Source organism: Nerophis lumbriciformis, linkage group LG33, assembly GCF_033978685.3.
Source record: "Nerophis lumbriciformis linkage group LG33, RoL_Nlum_v2.1, whole genome shotgun sequence".
Lineage (NCBI taxonomy): Eukaryota > Metazoa > Chordata > Actinopteri > Syngnathiformes > Syngnathidae > Nerophis > Nerophis lumbriciformis.
The window spans coordinates 12,586,607-12,601,418 of record NC_084580.2 but is presented as its reverse complement, the minus strand read 5'-3'; the positions used below and the strand labels follow the sequence as shown (position 1 = coordinate 12,601,418).

Below are 14,812 nucleotides of genomic sequence, written 5' to 3'. Positions count from 1 at the left end.
CTCAACCTCCTCATGCTCTCTCACAGAGGGCATGTCCCAAATTCCAAGCTGCTGTTTTGAGGCATGTTAAAAAAAAAAAAAGCACTTTGTGACTTCAATAATAAATATGACAGTGCCATTTTTTTCCATTACTTGAGTTGATTTATTTTGGAAAACCTTGTTACATTGTTTAATGCATCCAGCGGGGCATCACTACAAAATTAGGCATAATAATGTGTTAATTCCAAGACTGTATATATCGGTATCGGTTGATATCGGAATCGGTAATTAAGAGTTGGACAATATCGGATATCGGCAAAAAAGCCATTATCGGACATCTCTAGTTCCAACTATACGTTAACTTGTATCAGAAACGGCAACAACGGAGCATGCATGTGCATGTACGAGCCAGTCTGCCCCACAACAAAAAGATAGCCAAAAATAAGGAGCTTATTGACGACAACGTGGACTACAATGGCAGACTCACTTAAAGCACTTTGGGTAAATCTTTACCATATACGGAGATATCCGGTGACGTCAGAATTGGGAAAAACGTCACCAATAGGGCAAATTCCAAATGGCTTGTTAGTAGGAAGTATGAAGGAAGTCAAGCTTGCCTTGTAAATATTACCACCATGCCTCCATGGTTTGATTTCAAATTTTCGGGACTTATGCAGATCCCAAATACACAAAAACTGGTACAGTACCCAATTAAAAGGACCTTTTATTTTGCCTAATAGGTCCCCTTTAAGTTTAACAGCCACATCGCTACAATGGTAAGGAATGAAAAATAAAATCCACTTCATCTTTTTGGTTAATTTTCTTTGCGTGAAGCGGAAGAAAATGGGGTGGGAGGCAGTGCTTTCTTGGACTCATAATGTGCTATCAACGCTAAAAATGTTTGTAAAAAGGCTAAGAAAACACTTAAGGGCACACAAAGTTCCAATTTGTTAGTTGCACAGTAGCTAACAACAACACTGCTCTGTTAACTGAATGAACACCGAGAGTGATCCGCCCGCCAACATCGGGACGTGTGCTGCCTGGCACAAAATGGTTACACACAATGGGTGGATGAAACGTTTGTACACTGAGACAAGGTTTGTACAACAAAACATATTTTAGTCAGTTGTTCGTAACTCCAAAAGTTTCTATAATAGGGGATTTATTGATCAAGGTTCCACTGTATATCTTTATTAGAAATAAGGGGGTACTTGCATGGTTTTGTGATTTTGCTTGGATGTGTTATGATGTATTAAAAGGGCTGTTTGCAACCTCCGCAGAGGTTGCTAACTTTCTAATGTATTTTAAGCATAATATCCTGCTTTCGTACGGCTTTTAGTACGTAATGACGTAAATTATGTCTGTATGTTAGCTTTGGTCTTGTTAGCTACTGATAACCATTTATCTAGCTAATGTTAGGTGTCATTGAATATATAACAATAACATTAGTTGGTTTTTTTTTGGACTGATTTTGTGTATGTGCACACGCTACCTGCAGTGAATGACAAGCCTGAAAGTCCGACAAATTTCTCAGGCCAACAAGCAATTGAATATAATTTGTAATGGTGCATTTCATTTATACTGGAAAGTTGGAATTTCCAAATTCCTAGTTGTATGTTTCAACTGGAACGCGCCCTGAGGTCGGGGTTCCTATTGAGAAAGTCGGAGAGTCCTCTCCACCCCAAAGTTGGCTTTTAAAGTTTTGAGTGTAAACAATAATAAAGCTTCTTTAATATCCGTTATTATATATACCGTATTTTTAGGAGTATAAGTCGCTCCGGAGTATAAGTCGCACCGGCCGAAAATGCATAATAAAGAAGGAAAAAAACATATAAGTCGCACTGGAGTGAGTATAAGTCGCATTTTTTGGGGAAATGTATTTGATAAAACCCAACACCAAGAATAGACATTTGAAAAGCAATTTAAAATAAATAAAGAATAGTGAACAACAGGCTGAATAAGTGTACGTTATATGAGGCATAAATAACCAACTGACAACGTGCCTGGTATGTTAACGTAACATATTATGGTAAGAGTCATTCAAATAACTATAACATATAGAACATGCTATACGTTTACCAAACAATCTGTCACTCCTAATCGCTAAATCCCATGAAATCTTATACGTCTAGTCTCTTACGTCAGTAGGTCTCAAATGGGGGTACGCGTACCCCTGGGGGTACTTGAAGGTATGCCAAGGGGTACGTGAGATTTTTTTTAAATATTCTAAAAATAGCAACAATTAAAAAATCCTTTATAAATATATTTATTGAATAATACTTCAACAAAATATGAATTTAAGTTCATAAACTGAACATCAAATCAAGTAGGCTATTCCATTCATTACAATGCAACAATGCAATATTCAGTGTTGACAGCTAGATTTTTTGTGAACATGTTCCATAAATATTGATGTTAAATATTTCTTTTTTTGTGAAGAAATGTTTAGAATTAAGTTCATGAATCCAGATGGATCTCTATTACAATCCCCAAAGAGGGCACTTTAAGTTGATGATTACTTCTATGTGTAGAAATCTTTGTTTATAATTGAATCACTTGTTTATTTTTCAACAAGTTTTTAGTTATTTTTATATCTTTTTTTCCAAATAGTTCAAGAAAGACCACTACAAATGAGCAATATTTTGCACTGTTATACAATTTAATAAATCAGAAACCGATGACATAGTGCTGTATTTTACTTCTTTATCTCTTTTTTTCAACCAAAAATGCTTTGCTCTGATTAGGGGGTACTTGAATTAAAAAAAAATTCACAGGGGGTACATCACTGACAAAAGGTTGAGAACCACTGTCTTACGTGAATGAGCTAAATAATATTATTTGATATTTTACGGTAATGTGTTAATAATTTCACACATAAGTCGCTCCTGAGTATAAGTCGCACCCCCGGCCAAACTATGAAAAAAACTGCGTCTTATATTAAATACGGTATATGTATATATATATAAGTACATGTGTATATATGGGCTGTCAAAGTTCACGCGATATTAAGCCTTAACTCTAAATTTCAATAACAGCAGTAATTTTTAACGGCGTCCCTTTCGACCCTGCGGACATGCTGTAGTGGAGGAAACTTGTTTGCAAATCAATTGATACTGATGAGCCACAAGCGAGCAGGAATGGACAAAGAAAAGGGCACATTATGGAAATCTCAGGTTTAAAGCTGTAGCAAGTTGTTCTTCTGACAAGAAAGAAGACGACGTCACTGCAGCAAATGAGTGCTGCGTGTGTCGTTCAGAGGTGGGTGGTGCTTCTTTTCTGTGTTTAGATTACAGTTAAGCCGCATTGATAACATCAACTGTAAATTGTTATTATATTGTATTGTAAATATTTGTAAAACCAAAACAAAACAACATCAACAATGGTCAATAAAAAAAATAATTAAATAACAGTGTGATTTTTCAAACATGTTTACAGTTACATATTTACAGTTTTTACAATCTAACAAAAAGGAGTATGAAGAAGCAAAGCTTGTGTAATCCCACCCCTTTCCTGTTTAGAAATAATTCCTAACACAATTGTGACTGCTTTAGTAAGTAAGATGACATAAAAGCGCAACAGAAATTAAAGACGGTTAGTAGGAAGTAAAAGGGGGACTTTTTTTTTGTTACAATTGGTCGGTCTGACATGAAAACATGTCAAAACACTTTCTCAAACCAATCACACACGATTCTGGCTTCAAAATTAAAGCGCTACGCTATACATTCAGTTTAACTACATCAACAAAGTAAAAGTGTCTTACATTACGATCATGCTTTGTCGAAGACATTTTGTAATGTTATTCGTTGATTTGCACCTAAAGGAATGCTAGTACATCACTTAAAGAATATGGGGGGTCTTAGGGATTTTTGCTGGCTGGCTGAAATATTGTGTACTGGTAAATGATTTTATAACATGTTCTGGTCGAGTCCTCAATTACAGAATGATTAGCAAGCTGAATATTATATTTTATTAATAGAGAAGGTTAAAACGTTGCCTTGCAACAATATGAAGAGCATGAACTTGTACAACATGTAATGTACAAAGTATCAGAAGCGCTTATTTAGGTAGGAATATCACAGATTATATTACCAAACATCTTTGACAATCAAAGCAAGATCGTAACAATTCACATTTTGTGTTAGTAATGCGTGAAACTGGTATCTAAACATGATGTAGCTCCTCCTCTGAATGCAAGTGCTCCTAAAGCTGGAATACAAATTCTGTATTTCTGCAAAATACAAAATCTGCCAAGACACCAACACAGAGCAGGGATTTTTTTTTTACTGCCATGTTTGTCCTTTTTGTGTTGAGCTGTTTAAAAGAGCATAATGTTTAAAACACATTTAATTAAAGCAAATTAATTGTGTATTAATGGTGTTAAAACTTAAAATGTATCTGTGTAGTGTACATTATTAATGATGAAAAATGATATCTACAATTTACTCGCGCGATTAAATATTTTATTCGTTTGACAGCCCTAATATATATGTGTGTGTGTGTATATGTGTATATATATATATATATATATATATATATATATATATATATATATATATATATATATACACTGTATATATACATACATACACACACACAGTATACGTGTGTGTGTATGTGTGAGTGTGTATTTAGATCTAGATCAAGCAAGTGTAAAAATAGCTTTGATGGATGTGTCCATCTTGATTTTCGACTTTGTAACTGGAACGCTCATAATTTGGCCGTGGCGCCATTATGAGCTCCAACTTCCAACTTTCTAGGTAAATTGAACGCACCGTAATTGTGAAAAATATAGACACTTAAAAAAAAAAAAAAAAAAATATATATATATATATATATATATATATATATATATATATATATATATATATATATATATATATATATATATATATTCTGTTAAACCACTAATGGTAACATAAGCTATTTTCTGGTTTAAAAAATTTAACTTTGAGCAAGTTGCAAACAGCCCTTTTAGCTGCCATTTTCATCCTCTATTAGGGAGTTTGGCTCCGCACCAGCATCTGTTAACCTTAAGCTAGTTTGCGACTTATTCTTGTGTCTTTTCTGCAGTTTGGCGAGCTTCTCTTCGAAGAGGAGGCCGAGCAATGCGCAGACCTGTGCCAGAAGGTGCTTCACTACTGCAGCAGCCCCGTGGATGAGAACAGAAGTCAGGCGTGCGCCACCCTCTACCTCATCATGAGATACAGCTACAGCAATGCCAGCGTAAGCGCACTCTGACACAACTCACTAAAAAGTTATCCGGACTGGCGCGACATATGAGGAGCCAGACAAAAAAGCAAATGTCAGGCGACCTTTCAGTTAGATAAATCCTTATCGAAGACCTCTGAGCTTGTCAAAGAAATTGAATTTAAGTGCACATAAGAGCATGGAATGGCTCAAGATACTTGGTCTCATACACATCTTATCCCACGTTTCCTCTCTGCCGCTTTTATGTGGTTGCCATATCTATTTTGGGCTCTCTGCAGAAAGTTCCTCCTGAAGGATGTGCTGGTGAATAGAGAGCAGAGAGATATGTCACTGTCTGCCTGCCTTACATTCTTAGCCCTCTTTAAATGAAGTCAGACACTCCTCAATGTCTGGCCACAACATTGCTTGCAAAATGTAATCAGATGCCAAAAAAAAATCAACTTTTACAAAGATAACAATGCTCCACTTTCAAAGAAGAATCGGTTCATTTTTGTTAACTTTGCAAGTCTTACACAGGGTTTGGCAGTGCTTCACATATTGCATTTCACTGACTTTGCTGATTCAGCATTTTTTACATTTTTATAACATAATGAAGGGGATGGGGTGTGCGTGGCTGAGAGTTGGGGCAATTAGCCATACATTTTTGTAATATATTTTCAGAGTTGTAGGAGAATCTTCCTCAATGTTCTTAATTCCTGTTCACATACATTGTGGTATTGATCAGAATGATGCTGACTAGAGAAGTTGCGCCATAACGTGGGCGCGTCATGTCTTTCTTCCCTTTTTTTAGTTCGCAAACAAGTTGAGCGGGACTCAACAGCGCCTCTGCTGGTTGCAGCCAACTTCTGCGCTCTATTTTGTCTTAAAGGGGTCATATCATGATTTTTTTCTATTTTTAAAACACTTCATTTTGACATGTAATGATGGTTCTTTGGTCAACATTTTGCATAGATTTTGCTATAAAGATTAGCTTTAGATATTGCTTCAAGTCAATTTTTGGCTGCCTTTGTTTTAAGAGGCGGAATTGTTAGATGCAAATGAAGCAATCTTACCACACCCCGTCAAGCTAATTAGGCTTTCGTCCAATGCCCCGGCAGCTTTGTTTTGCTAAGACTGTATGGAATATGGACACCGGTGATTGCCACCACCCAATTTTTACTTACATTTCACCACAACACAACATCCCAGATGACATAGTGAGACCAGCGGCTCACGGCGGTTTGTTTTTGACTCAAGGAGAGGAAGATGCCGGGGACAGAAAGTAAGAAAGCTTGACTGCAAATGTGGTACTATACACTAGCTAAAGTTAAACTTCTACCGAGTCATTATCTCTCCAATGCTAAATCCTTGACGTACTGTATGCATGTGTATATTGACCATAACATGCTTTCATATTCTATATCATGTTAATACTCTGACTGCAGTGCTGCTTCGAAACCTGGTAAACAATAGAGGCCAAAGCCAGCCATACAGTTAGGTACATAATCGTTCGTCAGGATCGTGATCATGTTAACGGATCATGTTACAAACTGGTCCATCACCAAACACAGTAGGCACTGACCCAATTTAAAGTAATGTTTAGGAAAATAATTATTTATTTTGGCGGAGTACTGTGCTGCTATTGTCTTACTTTAGAGGGCTCAGCTATCTACACAACAACTTGTATATATAGGTTTGTCTATACATATATATGTGTATATCTGTGTATATATGTTTATTTATATATATATATATATATATATACATATATATATATATATATATATATATATATGTATATGTATATGTAACATTGCTAACGTATCATTCACACATTTCTAACCTACTGTTATTACTTACCGTTTCATTGTCTCCTCCGTTGCCATAGATAGTCGTCCACCGCACTCACCTTTTAAGTTTTTTTCCGTAGAATCTATTTTTTTGTGAAGGTCTGTGGTTGAAGCAGAACTAATTTTGCACACACTCGGAGCAACTACCTCACAGTTGAACGCCCATTGCCACGAGTCATAAAAGTTAAAAGTAAGGCACTTTTTACTTCAGATGAGTCTGAAAGTTAATGTGTCGTGACTGACTTGTGCTGGTTAAAGCAAACAAACAACAGAGCACTTTCCTTTATTGGGTTTCGTCGTAGACATGATGTTGTAGCACAGCCACATTTAAATACATTTAAATAGGCTTACTGGTGCAAGGAATTTTGGGTTGATTTCTACCCATCCCATCCATCCATTTTGTACCGCTTGTCCCTTTTGGGGTCGCGGGGGGTGCTGGAGCCTATGATTGCTACCATATATGGATAATCCACTGACGTCACACTTGAACCAAATTCCAAACAGGCCGTTTTGGAGGAAGCAGGAAGGAAGGCAAGATTGTTTTATAAATATCTCTGCAATGCCTCTGATGTAATATTTTCGGGACTTATACATATCTCAAATACACATAAGCAGGTACCATCAGGTTAAAAAACAGTTGGTTTTGCATAATGGGGCCCCTTTAATTGATTTAATTTATTCAGCAATCAATTATACACAACCAACAGAATTTACAATAAGTAATTAGCTATAATGTTCACCCCTCTTCAAAATTTGGCAGACAAATTTTGAGTAATAATTTAAAAAAAAAAAGTAAAGTGTTTTTCAAGACCGTATACGTAATCGTACACAATTTGTAAGGTCAGGGTGTGGGAGTGGATTGCATCACGCTGAAAGCAGTTTCTAAAATGTTGGTCACCTTATTTGGTGAAGTACAAAAACATTGTTGCATTGATATTAATCGAAAGTGAGCACTATTATCTTTGTAAAGGCAGCTCTGGCATGGATCTCATTGGATTATGCAGAAAGGATTAAACTTGGTTAAAACTAGAGGAGTTTTTTTAACTGGCTCAACTGGAACTTACTAAAGTCAAGAAGCTCAAAAGAAAGTGGAATATTACCATCTTCCATCATCTCTTGTGCTTGTTTGATGCTTCCTGTGTTTACAGTAGGCACACTTTAATGAAAGACATACTGCAACCTCTGGAGTGCACTTTAACACACACACACAGTCTTCTCTGCCTCAACATATTTGTTAATATTGAGGAATCTGTGATAGGAATTAGCTTAGAAGTCATGTGACACTCAAACACAATATACTGCTTGTATGTTTCATTATTGCATAATTTCTGCTTCCAACTCTGAAAAGAAAAGCTTTGATAAAAGGAGGCATCGACAAAAACATAAATGCATCATTTACCCTTCTTTTAAGCACACAAAAAGCATATACGCACTGTATTAGGGGGCCGTAAAATAGAAATAATCAGTTCAAGGGTCTAGCTGTGGCCATCATAAAACCTTTATTAAATTTACAGACTATGTTTTAAGTGACAGTTTAACATTTTTTCATTCATTCATTTTTTATTTATCTCCTTCATTGATGTGCATCTTTGATCGATAGACAATTATACCTCAATTATTCAATTATACATTTACACACCAATGCCTGAGAAGTAGCAGGATGAAGAAAAATCTTATATTTTCCTGCCCCCTTCAACATAATACGTAGTCTTACTTAACGGATATCATATAAACCAACAATTACATCCAAATATAATGAAAACAAACAAAAAACACACAAAAAAACACAACAAGTGCAAAACTTCATGGAGTACAAACCGAACAAAAAAAAAAAAAGTAATATTCACTTCACGGGATGATACAAAACAAATACAAAACCAGGCAAAAAATAAGTAAAATAATAAATATAAAGCAAAATGTAAACACTTATGGCTGTCCATGTGATCTTATTGTTCCTACTCAGTGGCCTAGTGGTTAGAGTGTCCGTCCTGAGATCGGTAGGTTGGGAGTTCAAATCCCGGCCGAGTCATACCAAAGACTATAAAAATGGGACCCATTACCTCCCTGCTTGGCACTCAGCATCAAGGGTTGGAATTGGGGGTTAAATCACCAAAATGATTCCCGGGCGCAGCCACCGCTGCTGCCCACTGCTCCCCTCACCTCCCAGGGGGTGATCAAGGGTGATGGGTCAAATGCAGAGAATAATTTCGCCACACCTAGTGTGTGTGTGACAATCATTGGTACTTTAACTTTAACTTTTAACTGTCTTTATATATTTTTTTCAATTGGAATATATTTTCACAGTCTTTTATCTCATTGTAACTGTCATACAAGTGCAAAAGTAATTTGAAGTGAAGTGAATTATATTTATATAGCGCTTTTCTCTCGTGACTCAAAGCGCTTTACATAGTGAAACCCAATATCTAAGTTACATTTAAACCAGTGTGGGTGGCACTGGGAGCAGGTGGGTAAAGTGTCTTGCCCAAGGACACAACAGTAGTGACTAGGATGGCGGAAGCGGGAATCGAACCTGGAACCCTCAAGTTGCTGGCACGGCCACTCTACCAACCGAGCTACGCAGCCCCCCCGTTAACCACTTTCCAAACAAATCATGGCATAATTTAAAATTGTACCTAACAGTAAAAATGCCACTTTTGATAATATATATAAATCAACAAAAATGTCCTTATTTTATGGAGGAATATAGAGATAATACACAAAAACATTCAATAGTTTTTGTCTAAAAAGGACAGTACTTTTACCTAAATGACCTGTGTACTAGTGTAAGGAAAAAAGTGCTAATATTTTGAGAATACAGTCAGAATTTCAACACAAATCTAAAATCATGAAATGTTCTTGTAAAATGTATGTATGTATTATATATTCTGATGACTATGTTGGAAGTTCTACTTTATTCCTCTAAATTGACTATTTATGTATATTTTAATGCGCTTTAAAAAGTATACAGGAGGAAAAGGAAGAAAGCCAAATGTATTAAGTAGGCTACCTTTCAGCAAACACACATACACACACATATAGAGTATATCGTGCATTAGAGGGCAGTGATGGGTGGTTAGGCTCAGGCTCCATGCTCAGTTGAACAGAATGGGGCCGTAGAGATGATCCATGGATGATTATGTCTCTGCTAATGGGGGATCATTTCCCGCTTTGCTGCTCATGTTAGAGATAGATGGTGCTCGACACGTGTATGTATGGGTACAAACACACACACACACACACACACCTGGGCATGCACATGGCTGCTTGTCAGCCTGTTGTCGTTGACAGTTAGAGTGAAGAATGAAGAGACGAGCACACGCAGCATGAGGACTTAACAACATTGAGCGGAGGATGCAACATAATCAGCCCAATACGAGACGGGCAGGCAGCCGAGGCTCCACTTCCTGATTCAATATCATCATGATGCTTTCGGGCGCTGATTCAATTTGTACGCCACATTTTTACGTCATTTTTGTTTTCCCCGCTAGACCATAACAGATAGATAAATCCCACTCTTCCAGAGGTTATTGATAGAGCACCTGAATATAGCATGATGTACAAATATATAATATTTCAGTTAACATGATTTATCATCTAGAATATAGCATAACTATTATAAACTGATGTTTAAGGAATACATTTAGATTAATCTTATGAAAATATAATCAATTTCACAGTTCCTATATACTATAATATGAGTGCCCCAGCTCATGAGTGTTTTGGGGTACGAGTGGTATGCTTTAGGTTGCTAGCAAAAATTCAGGTTATGAGCCTCCCCACTGCTATTTAGCGTACCGAATGTCACAGTGAACCACGTGAGATTCAACCAAAACATAATTGAATTGAAGACAGAAATAATCAAAAACATGACCGAGCTTGTACCCAACTTAGTGAAGCAGTAATGTACAGTTGTGCTCATAAGTTTACATACCCTGGGAGAATTTATGATTTCTTGGCCATTCTTCAGAGAATATGAATGATAACACAAAAACCTTTCTTCCACTCATGCTTAATGGTTGTGTGAAGCTATTTATTGGCAAACAACTGTGTTTACTCTTTTTAAATCAAAATGACAAAAGAAAGTACCCAAATGAGCCTGATCAAAAGTTTACATACCCCAGTGACTTTGACCTGATAACATGCACAAAAGTTGACACAAACAGGTTTGAATGGATAATCAAGGTTCCAATCCTCACCTGTGACCTGTTTGTTTCTAATTAATGTGTGTGTATAAAAGGTCAGTGAGTTTCTGGGCTTCTGACAGACCATTGCATCTTTCATCCAGTGCTGCACAGATGTTTCTGGATTTTGAGTCATGGAGAAGGCAAAATAATTGTCAAAGGATCTGCGAGAAAAGGTAATTGAACTGCATAAAACAGGAAAGGGGTATAAAAAGATATCCAAAGAAATTGAGAATGCCAATCAGCAGTGTTCAAACGCTGATTAAGAAGTGGAAAATGAGGGATTCAGGTAGACCAGCAAAGATTTCAGCCACAATAGCCAGGAAATTTGTTTGAGATGCAAAGAAAAATCCACAAATAACTTCAGCTGAAATACAGGACTCTGAAAAATTGTGGTGTGGCTGTTTCAAGATGCACAATAAGGAGGCACTTGAAGAAAAATGTGCTGCATGGTCGAGTCGCCAGAAGAAAGCCATTTCTGCGCAAATGTCACAAAGTATCCCGCTTACATTATGCCAAACAGCACAGAGACAAGCCTCAAAACTTCTGAAACAAAGTAATTTGGAGTGATGAGACCAAAATTTAACTTTTTGGCCACGCGACCATGCAGCCCATTTGTCTTTTTATATCCCTTTCCTGTTTTATGCAGTTCAACTACCTTTTCTCGCAGACCCTTTGACAATTATTTGCCTTCCCCATGACTCTGAATCCAGAAACATCTGTGCAGCACTGGATGAAAGATGCAATGGTCTGTCAGAAGCCCAGAAACTCACTGATCTTTTATACACACACATTAATTACAAACAAACAGGTCACAGGTGAGAATTGGAACCTTGATTATCCATTCAAACCTGTTTGTGTCAACTTTTGTGCATGTTATCAGATCAAAGTCACTGGGGTGTGTAAACTTTTGATCAGGGTCATTTGGGTACTTTCTTTTGTCATTTTGATTTAAAAAGAGTAAACATAGTTGTTTGCCAATAAATAGCTTCACACAACCATGAAGCATTCTCTGAAGAATGGCCAAGAAATCATAAATTCTCCCAGGGTATGTAAACTTATGAGCACAACTGTATGCCCGTAGCATCACTCGTCTGCACCATAGTGACGCAGAATGAGTCGATAATGTCAGCCAAAGACGTTAAAATAAAATCTAAACCGCAAACACTTATTGAGATACTGTAAAAGTCCACTCTTCAATGTGAATACTGTAGATTATTATTACAGTACTTCATAATTGTTTGTAGTACTGCTCATTCTATTGTATAGTTTCTAAAGGTTTGGTTTTCCAACTAGAAAGCATGTTACATGTTAAAATGATGGTGTTTTTTTAGAGCCTGAGCATATATTAAATTGATTTCAATTCCTTTCAATGAAGAACTTTAATTTGAAATATAAGTATTTTGGGTCACAAGCTCAGTCACAAACCTATTAAACTCATAAGCCAATGTACTACTTTTTACAGCTGCATTCAGAATGATTATTCAACCTTAAATATTACATTAATTTTCATAATCTACGTACTTTTATGAGATGGCCACTACTTATTTATATATATATATATACACCATATTTTTCGGAGTATAAGTCGCACCGGAGTATAAGTCGCACCCGCCGAAAATGCATAATAAAAAAGGAAAAAAACATATATAAGTCGCACTGGAGCCCGGCCAAACTATGAAAAAAACTGCGACTTATAGTCCGAAAAATACGGTATATATTTTTAAAATTAATATTAATTTGTGTGTTTTTTTTGTTTTTTTGTTAAACTACAGCACGTTTATAAATGTACCAAAAAAACAGTTTTCAATAAAGGTTTAATCATTTTGAGTGTGAATGATAATGTTATTAGGAAAAACCTTTTGTGGTGTATTGTTTTGAATGCAAGTTTAAATTAGACTTATGTGGTAGAAAATAAGTGTCACAGTTAAAAAATAAGACTATATTACTATTAAAAAGTATTATTATTATTATTATTGTTATTACTATAGAAAGTGGTATTATGTTTTAATGTTATTGATTTACATGCTTTTATGTTTATCCATTTTATTTTTAATAAGTATATTTAGTGAGTAATCTTGAATTTAAAAAATAAACAATATATAATACTTATAATGTAAAGATAACCATAATTCCAGTATAATAAGAATAGGAACGTTATTATTATAATTCATAATTTTCTATTTATTTCAGTTAATAATTTTTTTGTTTATGGTTATGGTGTAAGTTTATTTCAAACATGTATACAATTACAATATGATTCATCAGGTTTCCAGTTTCTCATTACAAGTGAATTATATTTATATAGTGAATTATATTTATATAGCGCTTTTCTAGTGACTCAAAGCGCTTTACATTGTGAAACCCAATATCTAAGTTACATTTTTTAAACCAGTGTGGGTGGCACTGGGAGCAGGTGGGTAAAGTGTCTTGCCCAAGGACACAACGGCAGTTACTAGGATTATTATTACAACATAACCGAAAAGGAGTTGGAAGAAGCAGAGTTTATTATTCCTACTCCTTTTCGTTTCATAATAATTTCTAACACATTTGTTTGTACTCAATCTGTAACACAACAGTGAATAAATAAATAAATGAGTAAGTAAATAAATAAATTCGAAAATTCCTGTGGAAATTTTGATGGGCCTGCTCTCTGTGCTGTGAACCTCTGGCCCGAGGTCGATCAAAGCAAAAAAGCTAGTATAAAACATTACCAAACTTACAAAAGGGGGACATGTCTAAATAGTCATGAATTTTAGGTTTATTTTAATAAAATTTGTAAAACATACACACATTTAAATAGAAATTACAGAATGTATACAACAAAATACAAGCAGTACAAGAGTAAAAGTAAAACTTAGGTTGTACAATGGTATTACTCTTTTACTTTGGTATGCTGTTAAATTTAGGCTACATAACGGACAAGCGGAGAAAACGGCTTGTATAGCAGGCCTGGGCAATTATTTTCACTCGGGGCCAAATTTAGAGAAAAAAAATGTGTCTGTGGGCCGGTATATCTATTTTTAGGAACACTTCCGGTAATACAAAACCTCACAATAATGTCTGATTGAATGCTAAAAACATTATGACAGACCACCTTAAAAAACGGAATGGAATTTTATGTTTTTTTTTACTGAATGAGACACCCAGAATGTACATGAAAATAAAGAATGTGGGATTTCCAATAATAACTATGAACGATAAAACACTGAATATTGACAACATAGAACGTCACACACCCTCTCGATCAACATATTTTACAATAAAGCGAAATGCAACAAACACAGCGAAATATGAACGCAAAGGCTAAAATATAAACCCACCTGCTATCTGATACATCTGATACATCACTAAGCTTTAGAACTTTGTTGTAAAAATCTCCTTCCGCGTCTGTCCCTGACACCCGCATATCAGGCTCTGGAAACGCTCCCCATCCACACTGCTTGGTGCCTCGTCTGAGCTGCTGTGACTTAGATGACCACAGTAACTAATTAGATTACCATAGTAACTGATTAGATTACCATAGTAACTTATATATTATGCAAAAGGGCAGAATGCAACCATTGAAATACTTTGTACAGTTCAAGACTTACGGTAGTTTTCATCATTGCACAT

The 14,812-nt window shown here is 35.8% G+C and overlaps 1 protein-coding gene across 4 annotated transcripts in view; it reads left to right on the top strand.

The window, feature by feature from the left end:
• dock8 (dedicator of cytokinesis 8) overlaps positions 1-14,812 on the top strand; it is a 174,908-nt gene that overhangs the window by 108,031 nt on the left and 52,065 nt on the right. For all 4 annotated transcript variants that reach the window (XM_061928818.1, XM_061928817.1, XM_061928820.2 and 1 more), the window contains one exon: positions 5,050-5,202. In XM_061928818.1, coding sequence (XP_061784802.1) covers positions 5,050-5,202 — 153 coding nt within the window. The remainder of the gene's footprint in view (positions 1-5,049; positions 5,203-14,812) is intronic.